Source organism: Cryptomeria japonica, chromosome 11 (genome assembly GCF_030272615.1).
Source record: "Cryptomeria japonica chromosome 11, Sugi_1.0, whole genome shotgun sequence".
In the NCBI taxonomy this organism is placed as follows: Eukaryota; Viridiplantae; Streptophyta; class Pinopsida; order Cupressales; family Cupressaceae; genus Cryptomeria; species Cryptomeria japonica.
This window is the reverse complement of record NC_081415.1, coordinates 486,793,650-486,820,289: the sequence shown is the minus strand read 5'-3', so window position 1 is coordinate 486,820,289 and position 26,640 is coordinate 486,793,650. Positions and strand designations below refer to the sequence as shown.

General features: G+C 36.2%; 1 protein-coding gene across 2 annotated transcripts in view; it reads left to right on the top strand.

Annotated features, from left to right (window-relative positions):
* Positions 1-26,640, top strand: part of LOC131032441 (uncharacterized) — a 49,842-nt gene that overhangs the window by 10,499 nt on the left and 12,703 nt on the right. For both annotated transcript variants that reach the window (XR_009103448.2, XM_057963412.2), the window contains exons 2-3: positions 16,043-16,267; positions 16,477-16,863. Coding sequence is in view for 1 of the 2 variants with exons in the window: in XM_057963412.2 (XP_057819395.2) it covers positions 16,043-16,267; positions 16,477-16,863 (612 nt within the window). In the remaining variant the exon portion in view is untranslated. The remainder of the gene's footprint in view (positions 1-16,042; positions 16,268-16,476; positions 16,864-26,640) is intronic.

Genomic DNA, 26,640 nt, shown 5'->3' with positions numbered 1-26,640 from the left:
TATACTGATTCTCTGCCTTGCAAATAAGGTCAGAGTTTGAATCAGTTTTGCAATATAAGGTCGGACTTTGAATCAATGTTGCATTGTATGAGGTCGGACCTTGATGAAGATCAGCATTAATGCTGATTGGAGTTTCACCACATTTAACATTTGTTCTATCTTGCACAAGATCAGACTTACTAAGAGATTAGCATTGATGCAAACGCTAGTTGGAATTTTTGAAGGTTTTACACAATGCCTATTGCCGATCAGAGTTTCCAATATTCTTACATTGAGAGGGCAGAGTTTGCACTATGAAGGTTGTACTTTCATCTTGATTTGCACTCCCAAGTCGGAGTTTAAACAAAATTTGAATTTTTTTTTTATCTTACCTTGGTCGGAGTTGTATCAAGTTTTGCACTAAGTGCAAGCCTAGGTCGGACTTTAAACAAGATGTCCATTTTGTGCAAGTCGGAGTTTACACCATTCTTGCATTGTTGAATCGTAGCTTTACAAGGTTTTGCAATCATGCAGATCGGACTTTGATTCAACTTTGCATTTTCCTTGGGAGATCAGAATTTTAAGAGGCTGTGCATTGTAAATAGGTTGGACTTCTCAAATGTTTTGCAATGTCTCAAAGTTGGTTGGAGTTTGGAACATATTTGTAATTTTGCTGATCAACATTTTGCAGTTAGCAACATGGCGGACTTTGCTGGAGATCAACAATTTTTAGGATTCTTCATGTCGGTGTTGTAATCAACTTTGCATTGATCAAAACTGGAGTTCAAATAAGTTTTGCATTGATCAAAATTGGAGTTCAAATAAGTTTTGCATTGATCAAACACTCCATGTCAGGCTTTGCTGCACTTTTACATTTTCCTGTTTGGCAGAATTTATTGTGAATCAGCATTTTTACTAATGCAAAGGTGGACTTTGATGAGGATCTGCACTTGGATGTTGGACTTTTGAATCATTTTGCATTTACATGCTAATGCCGGAGTTTAAATGAGTTTTGCACAATATGCTGATCAGACTTTTGTCAAGTTGTGCATTTTTAAACCCTCAATGTTGGACCTTACAAAACTTTTGCACAAGTCGGAGTTAGACAAAGCCTTCCTTCAATGAATTTTGCAATGTTTTGTCATGGTTGGACTTTAGGAACTTTTTGCAATTGTACACAAAGTTGGAGTTTCAAAATGTTTTGCATTAGTGCAAGTCAGAGTTCTTCCAGGTTTTGCAATGGTGATGCAAGTCGGAGTTTTGCCAAATGCAACATTTTCCTTATCTTGTGCAAGTTCGGACTTTCACCGAGTTTTGCATTTTATACACCAAGGTTAGAGTTTAAGAAGGTTCTGTAATGATCCTCATTCCTGTTGAATTTAATACTTTCAGATTAATGTAAAACTTAGAAATCAGAATTTAGTTTCTAATTAATTTGTTTGTTGTTAAAATTTAGAGATTTCTAGATCTAGGCATAGCATAGAAATGAACGAATAAGAACAAAACACAATTACCCTGGGAAAACCTCCTAGGAGGAAAAACCCAGCCAGAAAAGGTCCTCAGACCTGATTATGGATTATATTCATATAATGATTGCAACACTTATATCAAGTACTTGAAGATATCTATACTTAGGGCTGATAAGGTCTTCCACAAGACTGCACTTTCATAAGCATCAAGCCTTCAAGTCTGCCCCCTTTAACACTTCAAACAACAATCAGGTCCACACACTAGGTCTGCATTATATTGTATCTGAAGTCTGCACCTTTGCTGCACTGCAACCTTAGCACCTTGACCTAGATCAGTTCGCTCTCCTTATGATGATGTTTGCACCTGAAATTCACACCTTTAATGGCAGATATAGTTCGCTAATATTGCTTCTTCAACTTCGCATTTTGGTAGATGTATATTTCGCATGGAAGGATATTGATTGTATATTGAATGAGGTGAATGTGTCTTTACTTATATGTGATGCAAGATCCTTTTATGTTGGCCTATGATAAATTAATAACCTTTAATTTATTGTATCTCTTTAATCGAAATGCTTTATAGGGTCGGCCCTATTCATGTTAGCACGTTATCTTGCGTGTAGCGTGGGGTTTTATCATGTAGCGTGGGGTTTTATGAAGTGCCGTGAGATATAGGGCCCAACCCTACATGTTGAAGAAGGGGCTGGCCCCTTGGGCGGATTCCAATGTTGCCCAAGGCAATTGGAATCCGCCATTCCCTAATTACAATCAACACTCCCTCTTAATTAGGGAGAAGGATAATCTTACAACCAGGTTACAAGATTAGGGCCCAGCCCTAAGTAATACATGCAATGTTTAAATTGTAATCCGAACTTCGCTGTCAACTTCAAATATTCCTGAGAGAGGATCACAACGAGTAGCCACAAATAGTATCCCATAGTATCCATCTTGTACTACTTGTGGAGGGTGAATTCAAAACTTTAACATGCACACTTGCAAGTCATGAATACATGCACAATTATTCATGCACATCATGGAGTCTTTCCATGCCATCGATCACGCATATCCATCATTCATTGTCTTTACCTCAGTCTTCTCCCAAAGAAGAATGTAACGTCATAATCTTCCATCTTGTACCCAAGCATGGAGTGGAGTTATATAATCATTGTTCTCCATAAGCATAAAATGAAAACATAGTCCTCGATCTTGCACACTGTTGACGTGTATTTTGTACACTATCAAACACAGAATAAAATACCTAAAGGTACCTTATCCTCTCTTGAGTAAAGCCTCTGATTGCTGAAGATATCGCGGAAAAGGATCAATCAGGATGACTTCAAGGTTCTTGTATGTAGGGTCTCTACGTGTGGATAATCTCTCTGTGGTATGATGTGATTTGCTGGAATCACAAGGGGACTTACATTCGATGATTGAACGTCTGATCTGCTTTGAATATTGCTGGAACACAGGCTCTTACTAGCTTAGATTTGAAAAAAAGAAAAAAGATGAGGGCGAGGAAAGGATCTAATCCTAATACTAAGAATGTAAGAGCAATGAATGATCTTTGATGGAATTCTAACTAAGTCTTGTTTTGACATCGCAGGACCATCTCCACAAGGTTAGTGCGATCTTCGAAGGAAAGCTTTATGATGTTCAAATCATCACTACAGGCATAGACACCATCAGGTTGATGCATATCAATGAAGAAGCGACAACTGAAGTTAAGCTTAAGCTGAATGATTCCAGTTGACTACACAAGGCAAGTTTGCAATCAACAAACTACTAGTAGTATGGATATACGAATTCCACCATCAATCAAGCACATTTCTTCCACTCATCTAATAACATGAAACCAAATACGAGAAGTATAGAGACCGTGCAAATTGTCGAATCGACCCATAAATTTCACCATTTCTTCAATGAAGTTACAAGTCTTTTACAACAACATCTTGGCAACAATCTTTGCCTTCTCTCTCTACTCTACTCTAATTGCTATTCTATCAACTAGCTAATCACCTTCTAACTACTCTCTATCTGTCTTCTAACTACTTCCAACTATTTTCTAACTCCTATCTCTTTTACAAAATGAAGAGTCGGGGCTTATATAGTGCCCACAATACAATTCGATGGCTAAGATCAATTTGAGATCAATGGCCAAGATTCAATAATGAAAACCCTAATTAGGGTTTGTTACAACCATTACATAACATTTAATGCTTGACCAATGATAAAATTGTATTGCTTGGACACATGTCCTCTCTAGAAAATTCCACCAATGGATAGTTGGGGTAGGTACATTGGAGTTTGTGCCACCTTCCATGAGTTAGGTACATTGAATCTGGAAATGCTGAGGTGGACCACATTGACTGGAGAAGTGATGACTAGGATGCCACCTCGTCTGACACTTGTAACTTAGTAAATATTCAACTTGATGTTGTTGAGAAGCTAGCTTTAATTAATTCATTTGGAACTATCTGCTTCTTCAACGAACCCTTGTTCTAACTTCTTGTGTCCTTGATGTGCAGGATGATTGTTGTACCTCGCCTTGGAATACTGGATTGGAGAAGTCGCCCTTGATGACGTTAGTCCAAAGAAGGCCGTCCTTGTCGATGCTAGGCTGGAGGAGGTCGCCCTTGTCCTTGCTTGATCGTCCTTGATGAGAACCTGCCGACTTGTAGATCCTCCGGGCTTTGGAGTCGCCATCTTGATACCTACACAACATTTCAAAATTAGTAATATATCTTGAAATCTAAAAATTAAACTTTAAAAGGAAGATTCAAGATTTTAATTAGGAAACTTCATGATAAATCTTGAGTTATCATTTCCTAATTAACCATACAATACTTAGATTTTTCTAAAAAAAATGTCTAAAAAAATCAAACCTTGAATAAGGGTGTCAAGATGATTTTGCCATACCTCCTCTTGAGAATTAACTCTACGAAATGATGCAAAAATAGGAGAATTCGCTAGGCAAAATGTAGATCAAGACTCCCTTTAGCAAAATGCGCCTCCTTTAGTCTTCACAAGCATCAACTCCACCACCTTTAGTCTTCAATACTTGAGGAAAATTCGCTCCAAATAGGCCAGCTTTCGCACTTCTTCTTTGCCTCTCCAAATCGCACTTGAAACAATGAGTGAATGATTTGAATAATGAAAACATGCCCCAAATATATAGAGCGCTCACCATTTCACCTCCCCATAGGCCGACTTGATGAAAATAGGTCAAAAAAATAAATAAAATTAAAAAGGAAGAGGCCGACTTAGTAAAATAATGAAAATGATACCTCAAGCGCTCTCTTTTTTAATTTTAAATTTAATAAAAATTAATTTTAAATGCCTTAATAATAATAAAAAAAATCGATCTTCCAAGGCTTAAAATTAATTATTAAATACCCATGCACCTTTATTAAATGCCAATTTAATTAATTTTTTCAAATATTTCGAAGTTGATGATTTTGGCATTTCATGCGATTTGGAGGATATTAACGCCCAAGTAGAAAATAGTGAATGCCAATAACTTCGCTCTGGTCCCCTGGAGAGGGACAGGAGCGCCTTTTCACTTTTGTCCTCAATCCTTCATTTTTTAATTGCCAATTCACGTTGTGGGGCTAGCAATGATCCCTTTCGTCCCTTCAGTGCATGTTCAACTCGTTTTTTGCAAGGCAAAATTGATGTTCAGAGATTTTCACCCTGGTCCTTCAGTGAGGGACAGGAGCGATTTTGCAAATCCAAGCTTATCCGTCCTTTGTTAGCCTTCCAAATTATATTCAATGGATAAATCATGTTTTCCTTGGTCTCTTCAAATCATAAAATTGTCTTGATCCTGCAAGAACAGTGCAAATTTGAAATTCAAGCTCCGGTCCTTCAGTGAGGGACAGGAGCGAATTTTGTCTTCTAGGCCAAAATGCTTCACTTTTCACCATGAAATTCCTTTGCTAGGGAAGATTTCACCTTACTTCATGCTATGAATAAAAGTTAAAGTCTAAGAAAGGTCTAAAAATTTGTATATAAAGAAAATCGCTCTGGTCCCTTGGTGAGGGACAGGAGCGCGGAGCGCGGAGCGCTTTTACCTTTCTAGACAAAAACTCCATCATTTCATTGTCTTTGATCAAGTCTGGATGCTCTATAATGTTCATTTCGTCCTCCACCATACCTTTGATGTTTCAATTTAACCAAACGAGGTCAGGAATGACTCAAATAAGCCTTTTCGCCCTGGACCCTTGGAGAGGGACATGAGCGATTCACCTTGGACCCTTGGAGAGGGACAGGAGCGAAATTCGCTCTGGGTCCTCAGTGAAGGACAGGAGCGAAATTTGACTTTTTGAACTCTCTATCAGGATAATTTTTATGGAATATAACATTTAAGTATAAGAACTTATACTTTAAGTTATATTCCATATATACTTTCAGGATGTTTGAGAGTGGTTTCAGACCTCCAGGAGTTATATTGCAAAATCTAGTTTTTTGAGGTTTTTCAGTTTCCAGACTTAGTCAAATTTCAGGATCAGGACTCTCAGACTTAGCCAAATTTTTAGGATCAGGACTTCACTCCAGCAGGACCTGCTATCCTATTGATCTCCCCGACAACACTCAAAAATGCAAAAGCCAACTGACAAAACCCTAAAAGACCTAAAAAAAAAACAAACCCCAAAAAGCAAAAAAGCAAGGGTCCCCATTTGCAATGGGGCGATGTGTGAAAACGTCACTACACACACAAGCATAGAATGGAATCTAATAAACATAATCCTCCATATTGCACACAAGCAAGGAATGGAATAAACATAATCAGAATATTGTAGTCTTCCATCTTGCACACAAGCATAGAATGAAACTACATAACATAGTATTCCAGCTCGCACACGAGCATAGACTGGATCCACCTTACATTGCCCGCAGAGGGTGGAGAGAATCTTTTCTATCATCTTACATTGCCCGCAGAGGATGGTAACAATTACTCTTCTCCCTGAGAAGATTACACTACCACCTTACATTGCCCGCAGAGGGTGGTTGATACAACACAATGTATCACTGAGGTTGAGACTCCTTCTCAACCAAGGCAGTGTTCTCCACAGCTCCAAGTCTATCTTTTGAAGTACTCAAGCTTCAAGAGACTTGGTGAGAACATCTGCAACACAGGATTGTCCTGCCATAAAACACTGAATTGTCAGGTATCTCTATACAACCCTGATAATAAATCAAAACAGCATAACAAGAATTTTGAGAAACCACACTATTTCTCTTGATGCAACACTTGCAACAATAGGCTTAGCTTTGATTACCTGAAGCACTCACCAATCAACCTGTCTCTATTCAGATGAATCTGCAAGATCATAGATGGCTGTAGACATACTCAACTTCTTTAAGTTAGTTTCCATATAAGTTTACAATCCATGATTCTAACATATCAATAGTAAACTTGACTTAGAATAATTTCATTAGATCCTTGCCACACTTCTAACCTAGAAGTAATGCATTTTAGGTTTAGATCTTCCATCTCAATTCTGAGCTACTTCTTTCTTATATTAAATCATAAGGCTATCTTTATCAGTCAGAGTTAGATCATCCACATAAGAAATCAGAATTAGCATTTCAAATACTTTAAGGAATAGGTTAGAATCTTTACAAAACCCTAGGCTTATCAAGTACTCTTTCATACCAAGAGTTTTATTGAAGATCATAGGGCTCCCTCTTAATCCTCAATATCAGACTGATAGCCAAGCATCATAGATCATAAGTATTCATAAACAAGGATGAGAAATGCCAACTTCACCTTTTATGAATTGGACACATGGCTCAATTATGATCAGGACATATCCTCAAACTTCTTCTAATTGAGTGTGAAGATCCTTATGCCTTATTTCAAAGTTCCCTCTGAAGCCACATCAATCCAAGCTTATGGATTTCTGATGTCAGTATGGCCTTGGCCCTCGGCATACATCACCTACTATATGAGGTTATATAAAAATGACTTTGGGTGAGGATCACAACGTTCATGATAAGTTAGATGCATCCCTTTAACAATATAACCAATGATACATAGAATGCTGAGACAATACTTATGTAACACAAATTAAAAAAAAAGGAGCCAACCTGTAACACACAACCTTGAAAACTTGTACATCACCATACAGGTTATAACAAAAATCTAATTTTCATAAAGAAACTCACAAGGGTTAAGTCATGATCATTTTCTGCCTCACCAGGGTTTCCACAGATTTGAGGTTTATGCATACAACCATTAGTATGACCTAATAGAGTCTACAATTAGCTCAAAACGTACGGTAGTTATCAACTAGAATAATTCTAAGTCAGCAATTGAGGATATAGTGTATATTATTAATTTCCATAATACTTCAAACTTCATGATAGCAAATACTCAACTGAAAAGTCAGTTTTATGTAACTATTATAGAATCATTCAATTGATAGTCAAAACTCAATCAGATCATAGGTGAGGAAGTACTAATAGAATGTTTACAAGGAGAGTGAAGTATACTTAATGAAGATACTAACCAAGCAATGATAGTGAGAGCCTATACTTCCATGAATCAATAGCAATTAGTAAGCTGCAGTATATATAATCAAAATAATTTTGATAAAGGATTTAGATCAAACCTCTAGACATCCAATAGCAAATACATCAAAGGAATTAATCTTTGGATCAAGCATTGTGAACAATAAACTTATTTATGACATTTATTTAAGGAATACTTCATTTACTCAATTATCTGTGATACTTATGTAACTGGCTTATTTTCCCTTACGCACATATATAAAGGCACACATAAATTAAACGAAGTTCAAAACAGAGAGGAAATATTCAAGTTCTCAATGTCTTTATAAATATGAAGTTCAACTTTTCTTCTCTGTTTTGATCTCTCATTGGAACAATTAAGTACTAGATAATTAATGTGGGCACACATTCCATATTTAATTTTAGTATTTAATTGATCAGGTCACAGACAGGCACGTACACAAAATTTCCCCTACTAGGTTTAGGCCTATTTTAGCCATAATTAATCTATTTCAAAATACTTATGACTTCAACTAAATTGATTAGAAGACAAAATCTATCTTAACATGAATCAAATTTGTGATCTTTCATAGTTCAATTAATTTTATCAATTATTAATAAGTAAATTGTTCATTTACCATACTAGAGAACTAATTATATCATGCTAGATAATTAATTTTATCATCCATAATTCTTAATGCAAGTGTCAACCTACGTTACTACTTCAGTTCTAAGGAAGAAGGGGATGTCTATGTTACCAAAGCGCTCAGAGACCAAAATACAATAGGCTCCCTCAAAGTTTACGGTTCCAAGCCCTATCTTGGGACCATACCCTTAAAGTTTACAGGACGCTGATCCTTATCCTATTTTGAGAATCATCCTATTGATTGGATTTAGATTGCCCCTCTTTGGAAACAACTCCATTCCCAACTTTCTTAAATACTGACAGTAGTAACAAGCATTAGGCTATAAGTACACTAACTTGTCATGTATTAAGAATATATATGAAATTAAGTATAACTGTCATACATAATGCAGTCCATATTAATATTATTATTAAATTCTGCAGAAGAACATTATCAGGTATCATATATTAAGCATACATATTAAGCACATCCCCATGCATACCACCTAGAACAAAGATGTTACTGCCTGTAACTTAATAACAGTTATGATCCGATCCGATCCGAGGTGATATCACTGGATGCTTTGATTCCTTTCCTTTATCTCTCAATACGAGGGAGAGGTCACACCTCCTCATCATGTATGCTCTTTGGCAAGAGACACACCCTTTCACCATTAGATCTGCAACTCTTATTTAAATCAGATCTTAACCACTACATAAAATTGCAGCCCAAACGAAATAATAAGCCCTTAACAACAACCTTAATTAACCAAGCATCCTCTTATAATATTCGGTTTAACAAGGACTAAATAAAAGATATGTTCATTTAACATTTAATGTTTTCATTGACATCAAAGTCGTTTTATTGAGAGATCCTTATATTTACTAACCTATCACCAAAGAAGGAAGGAACAAGAGACTGAAATTACATGATTAAATCTGATCACTGGTTAGTACGAACCTAGCTCTGATACCATGTTGAACATTATACATATAGATTAATGTAAAACTTAGAAATCAGGATTTAGTTTCTAATTAATTTGTTTGTTGTTAAAATTTAGAGATTTCTAGATCTAGGCATAGCATAGAAATGAACGAATAAGAGCAAAACACAATTACCTTGAGAAAACCTCCTAGGAGGAAAAACTCAGCCAGAAAAGATCCTCAGATCTGATTAAGGATTATATTCATATAATGATTGCAACACTTATCTCAAGTACTTGAAGATGTCTGTACTTAGGGCTGATAAGGTCTTCCACAAGACTGCACTTTCATAAGCATCAAGCCTTCAAGTCTGCCCCCTTTAACACTTCAAACAACAATCAGGTCCACACCCTAGGTCTGCATTATATTGTATCTGAAGTCTGCACCTTTAATGGACTGCAACCTTAGCACCTTGACCTAGATCAGTTCGCTCTCCTTATGATGATGTTTGCACTTGAAATTCGCACCTTTAATGGCAGATATAGTTCGCTAATATTGCTTTTTCAACTTCGCATTTTGGCAGATGTATATTTCGCATGGAAGGATATTAATTGTAAATTGAATGAGGTGAATGTGTCTTTACTTATATGTGATGCAAGATCCATTTATGTCGGCCTATGATAAATTAATAACCTTTAATTTCTTGTATCTCTTTAATTGAAATGCTTTATAGGGTCGGTCCTATTCATGTTAGCACGTTATCTTGCATGTAGCGTGGGGTTTTATGAAGTGCCGTGAGATATAGGGCCCAACCCTACACGTTGAAGAAGGGGCTGGCCCCTTGGGCGGATTCCAATGTTGCCCAAGGCAATTGGAATCGACCATTCCCTAATTACAATCAACAATTCCCCTTAGTGCTAAAGTCTTAGTGCTCAATTAGTTAGACACAAATGCAACATTCAAAAGCTCTTGACAACTTTGACACCAGATCGACACTTAGTATCTTGACCATTTCACTTGTTGCTCTTAACAATCCTTAGGGATCATTCTCAACGTTGTAAAACAAGACCTACATGAAATTCCCAAGCAAAGTACTCCTATTGATGTTGTATCTTTCAAACCAATGAGTGATTTTGAAAGGACTCTGGAAACCTTAAGGAGAAAGCGGTTTGATAATGTAAAAGAACATTTTGATTCCTTTGATGAAGGTGAGAAACAAGAAGTTGTTCAAGAGGTAATCAATCACTTGTGTCAAAATAATCGGTTACCACAAGATATTCAAAAGGACATTTCTGATTCTTTATATTCAATTCTTGAAAATAAATGGAAGTTGATTTTAGATCAGGACCAAGAGATTATTGATAGAATTTTTGTTCAATATTTTTTTGAGTTGTCTCGTGAAGAATTATTAGCATTGCTTGCTAAATATAAAGGACAATTTTTTATTCTAAAACAAGGAGACAGACTATTGGACGGAAAGATTCAGCATGTTGAAGATGATACTCATCGAATTGCACAAGATATTCAGAGGATGAATGCACTATTGAAAGGCTATGATAGTAAGCTTGATCAGATTGAGATTGGAGTTCCATTGGAGCTGGACGTTGAAGAAATTATTACATCGGATGTAGTCTACCTTGTCAAGAATAAGGATGACACAAGTTCTCCACTGGTCATATTCTTTGTGGATGAAACTGAAGAAATTCAGGATACTGTTGATACAACCGGTAATGACACTAAACCGGTTAAGGAAATAGAACAACAACCGGATATTGTTAAGAAACAAATAGCAGAGGAAGCATCGGTTACTGAACCAAGTGTGGACATACAACTACCACCAGAAAAAGAACACAAAGTTGCAAGTCAATTGCCACTGGTCTCTACAACCACACAGGAGGAACAAACAGAAACATAGAATACAGAGAAGAAGGTAGAAGAGAAAAAGGATGAAGAGGAGAAAGCAAAGGAGAAGAAGAAAACCTATGATGATGATGATGATGATGACCCAATCAGCATAAAAGGTCCTATAGATGTGGACAATTTGAATGCATCGGAACTGATGCAGATTGCTACTGTTATGCAATCCCAAGCTCAAAAGAAAAGGTTGAAAGAGCAGAGAAAAGAAGTAGAAACTATTCAAACTGCTGTTAACATTTTGTCAAGTAATTTGTCTACCCCTATTGCCAAGCTTGGACAGTTGGTTGCTGATGCTACTGACCAATTGAAATCACTTGAAGAGGCAACACATGCCTTAGCTGAAAAAGATTACAAGAAGAAGAGGGGAGAGCAATTAATTTCAGAAATTGGTAAAGGCAAGATTGGTTTATCAGTGAATAAAGATCTTTTGAGAACTGGTATAGAAACTAGAGGTAAAATTTTGGCTAATATATCTAAAGTTTCATTTTTCTATTTTGATTTGAAGAAAAAGCGAGAAGATATTGAAAAGGAACTGGAGAGGATAAGTGATGCTTATATACCAGTACAGGATTCTGCTTTAAATTTTGGCAAATTGGTTGATGCTTTGCAACATCTGTTAGATGTTTATGATTTTGAATAGGTTAAGCGAATCAGATCCTTGAAAGAACTGAAGTACCAGTTGATTCCAAAAGTTGAAATTCTACAGAGGGCATACAAGGATTCAAAAGCAGTTTTGGCTACCCCGGAGATGAGCACAGTGGATACCATGGAAGAATTTGCTGCACAAATTTTGACAAATGTTGAGATCACTGAAACATTGTTAGAAACATGGGATAATGATCTTGCACAGTTTAAGATTCATTTCAGTGACATTTTCTTAAGAATTGCATTGTACACACTTTAAAAACTCTTATATTTATATATATGCAATTTTTCATGACAAATTTTGATCTAATATATGTATTTTACTTTTCAATTTGGCATTGTTGTCAAAGGGGGAGTAAAAATATGAATGTGATGTGAAAATTTTGTATGTACTGTTAAGGGGGAGTCTATACATTTTTGTAAGCACACTTAGCTGACAAAATTTTCCTAAGTGTTACCATCAATGCCAAAGGGGGAGATTGTTGGCACGATGATGAATTTTGTATTGGATGACTTTATGTGTTGTCATTGATGGCACACATATGTTTTGATTGTCTTAGTTAGGTCAAACCGGTATCATATGTATAGAGTAAGTCTAACCGGTATGAAGGTGTCTAACTTGTATATGTAGACAACCTGTATATGTAGACAACCGGTATATGTAGTAAAGACAATTAGTTTTGGACAATTCCATTGTCACCAGTTTCGAGGTGCAACAAAGAGAGGCAAGGAGGCGAATGGAGACAATCGGTATGTGAGTTGGAAGCGGTCAACACTCAACTGGTATCGATGTTCCAATTGGTTCCACAGATTGTGTGATGAGTTATCACCAATCGTGATGTGTTATCACCAACCGACATTTTTGGTGGTGATTTGTAATGTGTTAAGGAAGATTGTCCAGATTCACTAAACCTAGGAAATTGTGTTGAGGTTCTTGAGCCAAAATGAAATCTAATGTTGATAAAAAAACATTTTGATGAATTATTTTGATATGCAAGATACAAGTGATGTTATGAATTAGAGTTGATGCGATTTGTTGAAGGAGTTGCAGAGTAGGTCGGTGATGCAGTATTGAGTGAGCAGAAAAGGATCTATACAAGCAGAATGTGCTATTCTTAGATCATACCACCTGTTGTTTTCTAATCACTACAACAATTAAATCCCCTAATCGGGTAAACTCTAACAAACTTCATTGTAGAAATCCTCTAACAAGGTGATTCATTAACTTGGATCTAAATCGTCGATTGAGGTTACCTTTAACCAGGTATAGCTCCTAATAGGGCTTGGGATCTTTAATAGGATTCGCTCCTAACATAGCACTTTGTAGACCTTAACCTGTCAGTTACCTATTTCTGCAGATAGTTAACTTGTGAGTTCCATCTCACCGTGGTTTTTCCCAGTTGGGTTTTCCACGTATAAATACTTGTGTTATGGTGAATGTTTTACTTGTTGTGAATGCTTTTATAACACTTTGGATTGTATGCAGAGTCTTAAGTAAACTGGTTAAATGTTTTTACCGGTCTGGTTTAAAGTGTTATTGTTTTTGCTATCACTAATTCACCCCCCCTAAGGTAATCATGAAAACATATGAGCTTACAATTGTAGAGTTAAGGAATTGCTTGTAAAGTTAGAAAAAGAACCGATTGATGGTCTCAAGAAAAGATGTTCATTAAAGGTCTACTTTTGTCATTAAGAAAAAGTATGAAGGTGGTACCACTCTCTTCCTATGCAAAAGCTTACAATTGGGCAATGGACATAGAAAGTGAAGATAAAATGTCATTGCATGGTAAAAGGAAGACAAAGGAAGATGGAAGTTCTTATGTCAACAAGTACAAGTGTTTTAGAGGGACATGCTCCAAATAATGAAAGAATTGAAGGCAATGAAAGAAACCAGCGAAGAAACTAATATACTATGGTGTATTGCATGAAGGCCATACCAAAGGTAACTGTCTTAGAAAAATGTTTTTCTAGATTTGCTAGGTATGGGTCATTCAGTAAAGAGTGCCATATAATTTGAAGATTAGAATTACACATGTACTCATTACATAGTGAGAGAAATCCACTCCCCTGAAGCCACGTGATGCATCTTTGGGCTGTTATCGAAATCAAAGAGGAGTTCAAAGCCAAACACATTACGACCCAAGGGACGTCCGATTACACAATATCGACAGTGTAATGAACGGGACATTTTGTGAGAAATTGCTAGAACAAGTAGGACAAAGCACAATTATTGTGCAAGTGGTGTCTCCCTGGATACCTGGAGATCCTATTCTAGAATTTTTGTTGAAGGCTTGGCACAAATTACTACTTTTCTCCTAATCATCATCTCAGCTTTTCCACATTTGGCTAAGTACCAATGGACCTCTAAAGATTGTCAAAGAGTTCTTGTGCAGCCAAATCAAATACATTGTTTGTAGTTGTAACCATAGGAGCTTGATTTGTGATATGGATCTTCAAGTTGGTGGATGCCTGGAGTCTTCTCCCTTTTTACTACTTGAACACATTGTTATTTCATTTGAGGCTTCCCTATGGGGCATGTTGGACCAGATTGAAGATTGTTCTTTTGACTGTGATTAAGTCCCTTGTATTTTAAATATCAGATGCTTTAGGCATCTCACCTTTACAATCTACCAGATGGCTGAGAGTTGCCACATTATAGTCTTGCTCAAGATGTTTTTATTCGCAGAAATATCCTATGTTAAATGGGAACATTTCCGCACCCCTCCATTCTGCATCTGTCTTGGGGATGTTTGACCATCCATTGTATCGTTGGAAATATTTATGATTTGATGTCCCTAATTTTCGATTAAAAGGCAAGTCATTTAAGAAAACCATTAAGAAAGAATATGGTGAGCCCACATGTCCTCCCATGCCCCTTTCAAAATCCTAACTGAAGCGTTAAGCAATTTTTGAAGGCTTTTCAGCTTTGTCAAAAGCGGTAAAATTGTGGAGTATGATGTGTGCCATGAATATTACCTCAAAGGTCTTAATGAGGGGTTCCGCCCTTTGACTTGTCTTGGATTGTGACAGGGAACATATGACGGATGCTGCCTTTGGACCCCATTGGAGGTTGATTTCCTAAACACTTGTTTTAGTTCCGAAAAGCAAAAAATAAAAGTTGTTTTGGGATGCATGGGAGGGAAAAACAGAGTTTTTGTCTTGAGTTTTTTCTGATTACATCCTGAGTAATTGAATTCCATTTATCCTTTTGATTTGCTGAGTCAATTGTGATACTAATTAATGCTAGTATGATAGATAGCTTTTTAATTTATCTATAACATATATGATTTGACAATTGGCATTTCTTAACTATCATCAATTGTATTCTCAACTCTGTATACAGCAGGGATTGGTTGGGATCTCATTGGATGAGTTTTAATTTTATATAGAGTGGCTTAGAGTAGGAGGCTGATTTTGATATGCATAGCCCAAATGTGGCATAGCTTTATTTAGTACTATACTTTTTTATATATCTATGATCCTACTGATTTGGCTATTGGTGGCCATTTTGTCATTTATGATTTTATAGCTTTGGGGTTTTGTTGTAATGAAAAAAATGAAATATCTATTTTTTATTGTGCTACACTTGAATCAATTAACTTTGAACACTGAATGTTAAATTTAATACATTAAGTGAATGTCTAAATTTGGTTTTTGTTGAATCTATAGTTAAACTATTTGAGTGTGCACACACACACACACACACAGCTGTCTGTCCCTGTTTCCATGCCATTCTCTTCATTTTGGTTAGTTCTTTTCTGCCCTATTTTTAGTCTGAAGTCTATGACAGTAATTTTTCTTTCCATTACAATAATAGATATTTAGAACATTATGTTATTTGTTTCTCACGGGATCTTTTGTCAATTCTAGATTGCTTCCCATTGGTCGCTGATACTTGTTAATGGATTTTGTGCACCACCTTTGAAGGTCTCTTCTAGTTGATTAATTGAGATTTGATTTGTTTTGACAGCGCCCTCTGTTCTTCAGTTTGAAGATGGGAATCCCCTCAGCAGCGAAAAGGGCACTAAAGCTATCACTTGCTGCACTTCCTTGTGCTACAATCTTAATATTTTTAATGCACAGCAGGTTCCATTTTAAAGAGAGTGGAAATGGTTTTTTGTATTTGCAGTTTGTATTTTTTCTGGGGGCATATCCCGTTGTCTTTTGCTGGGAGTTGATTCATCATCTAATTCAGGTTTGCTCTTTTAAGTTCACCTAATAATTACTGTAACCATTTTGTGCTTTTAGCTACATATAGTTGCTTTCATTGTTTTTTTTTTCACTTTGTTTTTGGGAGCAGTATTTTGAGCAGGTTGATGATATCAAAGACCGTAATGGAAATAAACTTTTACCAAGGCATCAATTTTTTGTGGTTATTTCATTTCTTTCTTTTAATGTTTCTAGGTGGTGCATACCAGAAGGCATGTATTTGCCCCACCCCATGGTTCAGCTGCTGCAGAAACAAATCCAACTGAGCAATTGCTTGTGGCATTGGAAGAGAATAGTGAAAGATCATTGCCTCAATATCTTGCTTATCTTGATCTCTGTATGGTATGTGAAAATAATGTGGATAGTTGGCGTCGAACTGCCTTCTTTGAAGAGACTGGGGAGACATATAAGAGAATCATATCAGCATGTTTAAGACCTTTGGAACAAATGGTAACAAGGCTGAGTGAAGGTTTGGATGGCACTTCTGTGAATAAGACAGCAGATTTACTATCTCATCAGATGCGTTCACCAACAGATTACCCGGTACATGAGAATGTCAAAGAAGCCTTTAATGATTTGCAGGTACTCCTTGACTTAATTTTAGAAGCTGTTTTTTTGTTTTGTTCTGTTAATAATTAGCACTTTTCTATTTTCTAAGATGATGCTCATATTTCCTCAAAATAGATTCATTTCTGGGTCGTTGGAACTTGTAACAAGTTTTATAAATGTTAACCTTGTTGAAAGTAAAATGATGTGAATTGCTTTTAATAATGTCAACAAGATACTTAAGTCTTTGAATTTATTTTCTAGGATTTTTGGTTGACACTTTGAATCTTAATTTTGGATCCATCTTCAAGGGATAATGGAAGCCGTATTTCTTGAAGTTCTAGGATAACAATTTATTTTGGTTTGATTTTTGGGATGTTGGGGGATGTGGGGTTTTGGCAGGAGGGTGATTATTAAAATAAGTTAAAAGAATGTCTAAAAATTAAAAAATACCAAAAAAATACACTTTATAAGTAAATTAAAAGAAGCTGATTTAGAAAAAGAAGCATATATAATTTGTTGTTAAGTGCATAAAGTGTACTCCAATGTATAATTAGGTTTGTGAGGTCTGCAGGCTAATGAATCTAGCTTTCTTGTTTCTTGGAGCTTGCAGATTTTGTCCTAAAAATCTTCTCTAGAGGCCTCAAGGGTGATGATGCTATACTGACCCTTGTTCTCCCAACCAATTCTTGCATAGTCTGGAAAGTTCAGATTTCAAATTTTTGGATGCAATCCTGCCTCACTGAAGGCGCAAATGGGCATTGACTATATTACTTTATCACATCTTTCTGTTCCAAAAGCTTGTATAACTTTTGTGAACATGTCTTCAATATGATACATTTCACTACACAAAGCTACATAAGGAGGAATGCATGTGATTGGCAATTATGTGTTTTGGAATGGGCATGAACCTGAAGAAAGCAATTTTTACATCAAAGTCCATTTTGATCTGGTTAAGTTTTTGAAGTCCATTTTGATGGTCAATGGAAAGCATAGAAATTTGACTAGGACTCGGCATGGTCTTGGTGAGGGTAACTCGGGACTCGGCAAAAGGACTTGGTGCAAACTCACCAAAGTGAAAAACCCAAGAAATTTAGAGTTTTTTAAAGGAATTAAAACTTATTTCATGCACCCATTATTAAATAAACCTTTAAGACACAATAACTCCATCAAATATAAGCTAATTTGATCACATACACAAGTATACATCGATCACATAAGTATAAACACAAATTGTAGTTGAAGGAAATAACAAACATAGATATATAAACCATAGTATCATTAATGGCTTGGGGAATTAATTGGCAAAACAGAAGTATAAGATTTTTTGAAAAATCGGGGAAAAATGGGAAAAAATCGGATTTACAAAAAAACGTAAAAAATTGCAGAAAAAGTCAATAACTACATTTTTTATATTTAAGGACATTTCCATAGCAATAAACTTAAATAACTGATAGTTTTTTCTAAGTTACAACCAGGACTAATCTATTTTTTTAAAGTTACAACCAGCCTAATAAATGTTTTACTCTAAAAGTGTGGTTTATAACTTTTTAACACTACAAAATAAGTTCACATTTATAAATGCTTGTCAAATAATTTATTTTTTCCAATTAATTTAAAAATTTATATATTTTTCAATTTTTTTAATATTTTTTATGAAGATCTTTGTAGAATCATATTAAAACATATACCCATAAAAAACAAAAAGCAGTATTTAATACTTATTTTCAGCTTCAATCAATTTCAAATATTATTTTTTAATTTAAATAAAGATAAATATTTATTAATTAATAATAATATTTTTTAATAAAATATATTATTATTAAATAATAATAATTTTTTTTAATAAAATAATATATATTTATTTTTATTTCAGTTAAAAATGATATTTGAAATCAAGCTCAAAATAAGTATTATATAAAAACACAAATAAATGTATAAATATAAATGATTTTATAAAGAATAATAATAAAAAATATTAAATAAATAAAAAATATAAATATCTAATTAATATCAATAAAATCATATAAATTTTATATTGTTTATACTTTATACAGAAATTACGTTTAAAAAAAACAGATTTTTACAAAAAAAATTTGATAAAAAAAATCAATAAATTTTATACATACCTCCAGGTTGTGTGTGCTGTCCTCTACATCGAAAAGCCTTTGATCAGCTCGCACGACCTTGGAAACATAGGCGACCAACTTTGCAGAATCTCAAAAAAACCCTCGACCTGATTTCATGTGACCCAACATTGCTATTCATGTCGGAAAGCCTTTGATTTTTTCCTCTGCGGCTTGTCGACGACCTTCTACAATTGTGTGATGTATTTTATACACTTGGTGGTTTGTTTTTTTATTTTTGAGGCAGTCTAGGGTTTACCCGCTATTTTTCTTGTCGACGTGTTTTTCCTCGATCAAACACGTCAAAAGTCGTTGAAAATTGATCAACGATTTTTTGGTAATTTTTTGGGAAAAGATTGGCAACCATGGCGATTCAAGATTAATCGTGATGTTTTCCAGATTAATGCTACTATGATATAAACATTTTCAAATGTGTACAAAACTCATGGAATATGAAATCCATGACATCAAATGTTCCAAACCAATATTAAAACAATAACTTCAAGTCTATGGCTCAGAGGAGCTTGCATCCCTCCTATGAATGCGTCTAAGGTAGTTCCTAGATGATTCAACAACTATAATCTCTGCTTGTGACTTCATGCCACCCTCACCAACATTAGTTGCACCTATGTCTGCTCGTGCTCTATCCTCCTCTGCAATGGCTACAGCCTTAGCGTCTCTATCTACTTGGTCAACCCAATCAAGGTCCTCGTCACTAAAGACAAGATCCGTAGCCTCAGTTATCCACTTAGATTTTGGATCAACCTTCCCTAGTGTGATGAGGGTGGAGTCATAGTCCAAGACTTATCTGTCTAAGATAGGTTGTAATGAACAAAGACTAGATCATTCAACCTCTCCACAGGCAGTCTATTGCGACTCTTGGAGTGTATGTGTGCTCTCACAACTGGAAGCACTGCATGGTTGGTTCAAAATGCGAATGACTATCCTCTAAAGATTTGGTGTTTTAGGTCCAAACATTTGCCACCTAGATTTACGAACTCTAGGATCAATACTAATACTCCCACTACCATTGGCACTAGCACAAGCACTTGCATCAACACTAGCAGAAGCACTAGAACGAGGACGAAATGGAGGCTTGGAAGAAGCTTCTCCAACACCACCAATGCTCGCCAACTCCTCCCTTCGCCTCTTCTACATTTCATTTTGTATTTCTAATGTTTCTAATTGCATTTGGTACTCACAAATAGCCTCAGGAGGTGCTAGGGTGCATAGTACAACATCGTGGCCGCGCGTGTGGGCAAGATGTTATTTCAATCTATTTATGCCTCCATGAAAAATTGTTTTGCAATATTTGCATTTTGCCTCTTCTTGTTTTTGCCCTTCAAAAATTTCAGCATATTTGCAAGCTGGGTCCTTTATAGCTGGGGTTCCAAGAGTAGACATTGTGAAAAATATGATTTTCAAAAGCTCAAGGTTGCCGCAATAAGACATAATGACAAAAAATGAACATTTGTGCATTTTATTTTTTAATTTTATTAAATAAATATAAAATTTACGGGCTTTATTACAAATAAAATGTACGGTTTGTTCAAAAAAATATGTAGGGTTTGTAACTTCCAAAAGAAAATGTAGGGTTTGTTTTTTCTTTGAAAGGAAATGAATTGAAATGTTTAAAAAAAAAACAATGAATTTTTTGTTTAGAAAACACAAAAAACCAATAAAAATCAATCTTATTTTTCGTCACAACTCACTCTTCTCCTCCTATTTTGCCAACACAATGAAATGAATTCACTTTTAGGATTGTAGAGGCAATATACAACAACAAAAAAAAACAACTTAAAACATTTAAGTTCATGTTTTTTTGGCACTTTTTAAGTGCTATCTCACCGGCCGAGTCCAGGCATTGGGCTAGGTCTGAGTCGAGTCTTGAGTTTGTGTGAGTCTTGCCTTGGCTTCGGACGAGCTAAGTCTAGGCCCCTGGGGCTTGCCTAGGTTCACCCGACTTGAGACTCATCGAGTCTAGGCGAGTTTGGGAACTATGATGGAAAGTAATTATAGAGGAGATGCAAAGCCATATGCAGTGTGGGAAGTAAAGGTGGCCCTATGTCAGAAGCATGAATGGTGATGATATTATATTCAAATTAAATGCTCCATTACGAAATGAAGCCCAGGGCTAGGATATATGATAGGCTTCATTCAATGTTGAGAATCATAGGACTGTGCTGCAAAGTCCAGACTTGGTTTTGTTTTAAAGGAATAAAAGCCCATAATGTCTGTTTAAGAGAATGGTCTCAACCATCATTAATATGAAATTTTATAAATCCAATGGTCCCCACACTATTCAGAGTTTGAAAGGGATGTGATAGAGTTAGTACTGCTAACTTAGCAGAGTGTGGGACCTGCCTCTGGTATTTTATATCAAAGGTGGACAAAAAATAAGTTGTGCTATGTTAAAAATAGTGCACACATGTTAAAGCTTAATTCTTCCCCCAAGTTGAATAAATAATATAAAGCCTGTATGAGGTAATAGTAAGTTTTGGAGTCAAATTAAAGCCAAGAGCATTCAGCCACCATATTCAATGCATGTCCAATGGCCCCCACTTTTGGAAAGTGTTTGCAAGAGTTTTTAGAGGAAAGTTAGCACCATTGGCTGGAGAATTGCATGAGAGGGTACTGCAAGCTACATGGTGCCATCTCAATGGTCAGGAAACATAAAGAAACTTGCGAGTAAAAATAAAGCTTGCAGGCTAGCAGTTGTACTTAAAAGCCTTTCCTTAATATAAAATAAATCAAAAACCTGTTGCTTTTCAAACTAGTCCTCGAATTAAATATAAGGCTTCAACTTATTTATTGTAAAACGATGAGCTCGCAGGAAAATAAAAGTCACTGCCAAGATACTAAACTAGGGTTTTATCATTGTTAGAATCAAAATGACCTTGCAGACAAGTGACAGGTTTCACTGGAGTTGGTTTTGTGGTATTAATTTCTCCAGTTCAACTGATTGTCTTAGTGGATAGAATAGTAACGGAACATTTGCAACATTCATTCATTTGCAGTTGTGGCACCATTTATTGCTAACATCTTGAATTCTTTTTCCCTATCAGAATTACGTAAGTTCTAGAATAGGCAAGGAACCAACCTTTCAATTCTGGAGGTTCTCCTACAGTTCAAAGTCTCATTCTTGTAGGGATTCCCATTGCCAATGCTCTCCACATGACACTGATGTTGCAAATGCATTCGTGCAAATATGTAAGAGAGTACAATTTTTGGCACATCAAGTGGGATAGAATCCAAGGCTGAAGCCTTAATTTTTGTTCCTCAAATCGAATGTTCGAGTCCTAAATTCTGTGATTTTGGTGGAGAATCATAGAAAATCTACTCTAAGGAGCATACAACATCCACCTGACAACTCCATTAGTTACAATATTCCCTTTCTCTGTTTGAAGAGACCATGCGTGACCTTCAGGCTTCAACTCAAATATGATCACCAATCCTAGAAATTTGCCTTTTGTGGCTTGGAATTTTGCAGCCTTAATCTTTGTTCTACAAAACAAAAGTTTTAGTTCTAAATTCTGTGATTTTGATGGAGAATCATAGAAAATTTGCTCTGAGGAGCATACAACATTCACTTGGCAACTCCACTAGTTGCAATATTCCATTTCTGTGTTTGAAAAGACCATGCGTGACCTTCAGGCTTCAACTTGTTGGTGTACGTTTTATCATATACCGAACATTAGAATAAGATACCCAAAGGTATTCTATCCTCTCTTGAAAAATCATCGCTTATCATATGGCAATTCCAAGGTCTATATGTGCGAACAAGCGACTTTAGTGGGATAGGTACTTGGGTAGTATATGCTGAAAATCTCAAGGGGGACTTACGTTTACAAATGTCTTTCAAGCTTCTGGACTTAGATAAATTTGTCAATTTCAGGCTCTCTCTTTCTTTTTGGATTTTCCAAGATTTAGACAATCAAAAAAAAGGAAAAGGGGATAGGGTTAAGAAAGCTGATCTAAACCTACGAATTCTGGAGACGGTATTAACTAGGTGTTCTCGGGAAACCACACTTTGTTTCGCCACACTAAGGACAACTACATAGAGTGGGTGCAATCTTCAATGGGTTGTGCTTATGATCGAAGTTTTGGCATACATAGGGGCTAGGCTTAGACTAACTTTGCACAGTGAAATGGAAATCATCCATTCACCAAAAGTATGAGCTGAGATACACCGTTAATTAATACTTATCATTCATTCAACTCTAACAACTTAAAAGCAAATCTAAATTAACTTTTAACTAATGTGTTGAGGAAATTGAAACCATGCTAATCACTCAAATAACATAGATTACAAAGCCTTAAGAGAAAGCGCACATGCAATGTATTATTTGAAAAATGACCTTCACGCAACAATATGTCAAAAACCTCACCACTCTCCAAATGAGAGGAGGTAGCCTTATATAGTTTTCCAGAAAACAATGAACGACTGAGATCAAAGAGTGATCAAGGGCCCAGATTGAAAGCTACAAACCCTAATTAGGGTTTGCCAAAACTAACTACCCCTCAACCAATAAGAAAATTACACTTGGGGACACTTGTCCTTCTTGTTAAATATGAACCAACAATGAAAATAGAAGGTTGTTGCATTGTAAATTGTGCCTTTCTAGAAGCTTTTGGATAAGTTAGGTTCATTGAACCTGGACATGCTGATTGGAACAATCTGATTGGTTGGAAGATGACGAGGCGCCACCTCAGCATGTTGGATGTCTTTTTTGAATTCTCCATTTTGTGTGAAGAAATTGTCTAAGTATGAAAATTTGATTTCTTCTTGTCACCATTTGATTCTGATTGGGAGCTTGTCTTTTAAATTTCTTCAGGAGATAAAACCCTTCAAGAAGTTGGAAATTTATTTAAGTTTTCCATATTTTTTCCAAGTCTAAGAACTTTTCTTTCTTGATGCCTTGAGATTCTTTCAATTACCTTGAATTTGGGGAAGAATCCCTTTGCGAAGTATTTCTCATACTTAGCCAAATTTTGGCCATCTTTATGCTCGGACGAACCTTGCTTGTGGACTTGTCTTCAATTCTGAATTTGGCTCGAAACTCCATTCGTGTTTTCTGCGATGATCCCGCCTTCAGCTGCCAATTTATGTTGTGTGGGAGAAGGGTAAAAAACTCTGGATAACTCCTCACAAATATGAATTGATGTGATCTAAAGTTCATTTTTTCAGGCATTTATCGTGTTCAGCCATCATCCAAAACCTGCAAAACCAAAAGAAAATAAATTAGAATCCTCATTTTGAGCGTAAACTTTGAAGGTTTGATGGCCAAGTATGCTCTGATTCTCCAAACACTTTTAGCTTTCAACAAGCTGCAAACACTTAGAAACTTTAGAAACCCTTGAAAACTCAATCTGACTTGAAATTTGCCTTTGATTGCTCTGAAAATGAACAACTTAGTCCCAAAATTCGTGAAATGAAATCAGATTTGGATATAGGGAAATGTCTGAAAAATAAACTAAGTTGTGAAAACCAATTCCATTTTCCATGAAAACTCCATCAAAATTTGAAAATTAGATTGAAAAACTTAACCAATCTGCCTCGAATATCCCTGTCACCTTCAAAATCTAGACAAGAAATGAGTAGAAAGGATGCTTGGTGTGAAAATCTTCACTTCTCCCTCTTGTAAATGCCTTGAAAAAGAAATCCTTGAACTATTCCTGAGGCTCTGAAATAATCTTCTCTTCAAGTATCTTGCTCTCCAAACTCGAACTGTTGAAATGAAAGAGATGAATGAAGTATTTGTATGGAGTTTGAATTCTTCATTTAGAAACAAAGAAGATCCTCTTGAATTTTGTTTCTACTTTAGTCTTTAGTCCTTCAAAATGCAAGAAAAAGTTTCTAAATTAAATCTCAGTTGAACTGAATTATAAATCTCAGTCTGAATGGAAGTTTCTATTTTGGTTTTCAGTCTGCAAATCGAATTTGATCCTCCATATTATTCTTTCAAAAACTTTCCAAATCTGCACTTAGTTTGAACTTGATCAAGAGATTGTGCTGATATCACATAGGAATATTCCTTCTCTCTAAATTTAGCATGTTTCTCATGAGGGCAGACTTGACTGACTTTGTTTCCCTTTGCAAAATGTTGCTGGGCGGACTTTACTTGAAGTGTTTCTTCTTGCACTTGAGGTAGGGCGGACTTGGAGGGATGTGTGCACCATTCCTTATGAGTTGGGTGGACTTTATCTATTTCATGCACCATATGTTTTACTTCTTGAGCAGACTTGATCTGATTCTTGGCACCACTTCATACACTTAGCCATATTTCCTCATCCTCAAGGTAAACTTCACTTGCTTCTTTTCTCAATACCTCCAAGGTGGACTTTACTAACTGCATGTACCTTACTCAGGGCGGACTTCACTGATCTTATCCACCTTACATTCAACCAAGGGCGAACTTTGCTCATCTTAGGCACCAAGGAGGGCGGACTTGGTGAAGTTCATGCTCATATCTTAGGCAGATTTCATCATTTCCTTGCACCTCTCACAAGTTGCTTCTTACATTCTTGGGCGGACTTTGCCAAAAATTGTGCACCTTTCACATTTGTCAAGGGTGTACTTTATCATCTTTATGGCTCATTGCTTGAGTGTTACTTGTTCTCTTCCCAAGTAGGAAGGCAGACTTCATGCCTTTCACTCCCCACTGCAAACTAGTCCTAGGTGGACTTTCCTTGCCTTATGCACTTGGTCTTTGTAGGAGGGCGGACTTTCTCATGTTCACACACCACTTACCATCTCCTTAGGTGGACTTTGTGAGACTTATGCACTTTTTACCTGCTCCTTATCTCACCTTAGGGCGGACTTTGGAGGGGTTGATGACACTTTACCTCAAGGCGGACTTCAAGAGGAACATGATTATGCTTTTGCTTTGGACTCACCCCTAGGGCGGACTTTGAGAAACTTGAGAAACCTTAAACTTTCATTGCAAAGCGGACCTTTGATCCATGATCTTAGGAAGGCGGACTTTTTTGGAGTTAGGCACCCTCACTCATCACCTTGGGCAGACTTCCTTGCCTCCTTGGACCTTCTTCATGGGCGGAATTGCTTGGGCAGACTTTGGAGGGCGGACTTTGTGAGTCTCCATCATGGGGTAGACTTTATCAAACTTAGGAACCATGGAGGGCGGACTTTGTTGACTTCCTTGCACCATCAACATCATCCATAGGGCGGACTTTGTGAGTCATGTTCCAATGTTATCAAGAGTAGGGTGGACTTTGTGAGTCTCCATCATGGGGCAGAGTTTTGGAGTTCCTGACATAACATTAGACACCAAACACGATTAGCCAAACTTAGAGAAATATTTGGAAAACTTTAAAATTTGATAACTTAATCAATTTTAGCTAGATTAGCATGATATTTGAAACCTATACTCAGGTAACCCATCCGAAGCGCCATGACCCCTAAAATGTAGGAACTTAGTTTTTTGGGTCAAAACTTGAAAATTTTCGATTGCGATTGATGCTAGTCAGTGGTACCGGTGCAAGCCCTAGGACCCCACTCCGAAAAAGCAAAAAGAAGACATTTCTAAAAAATAGGGAAAGCTTTCTAAAAAAAGCTATTCTGGGGATCGAGCTAAAAATGCCAAAAACGGAACTTCCTAATAAATAGAAAAAAGCAAAAAAAGCAAACTTTCCAAAATTAGAAAGTTGTTAGAATTCGTTCAAATCA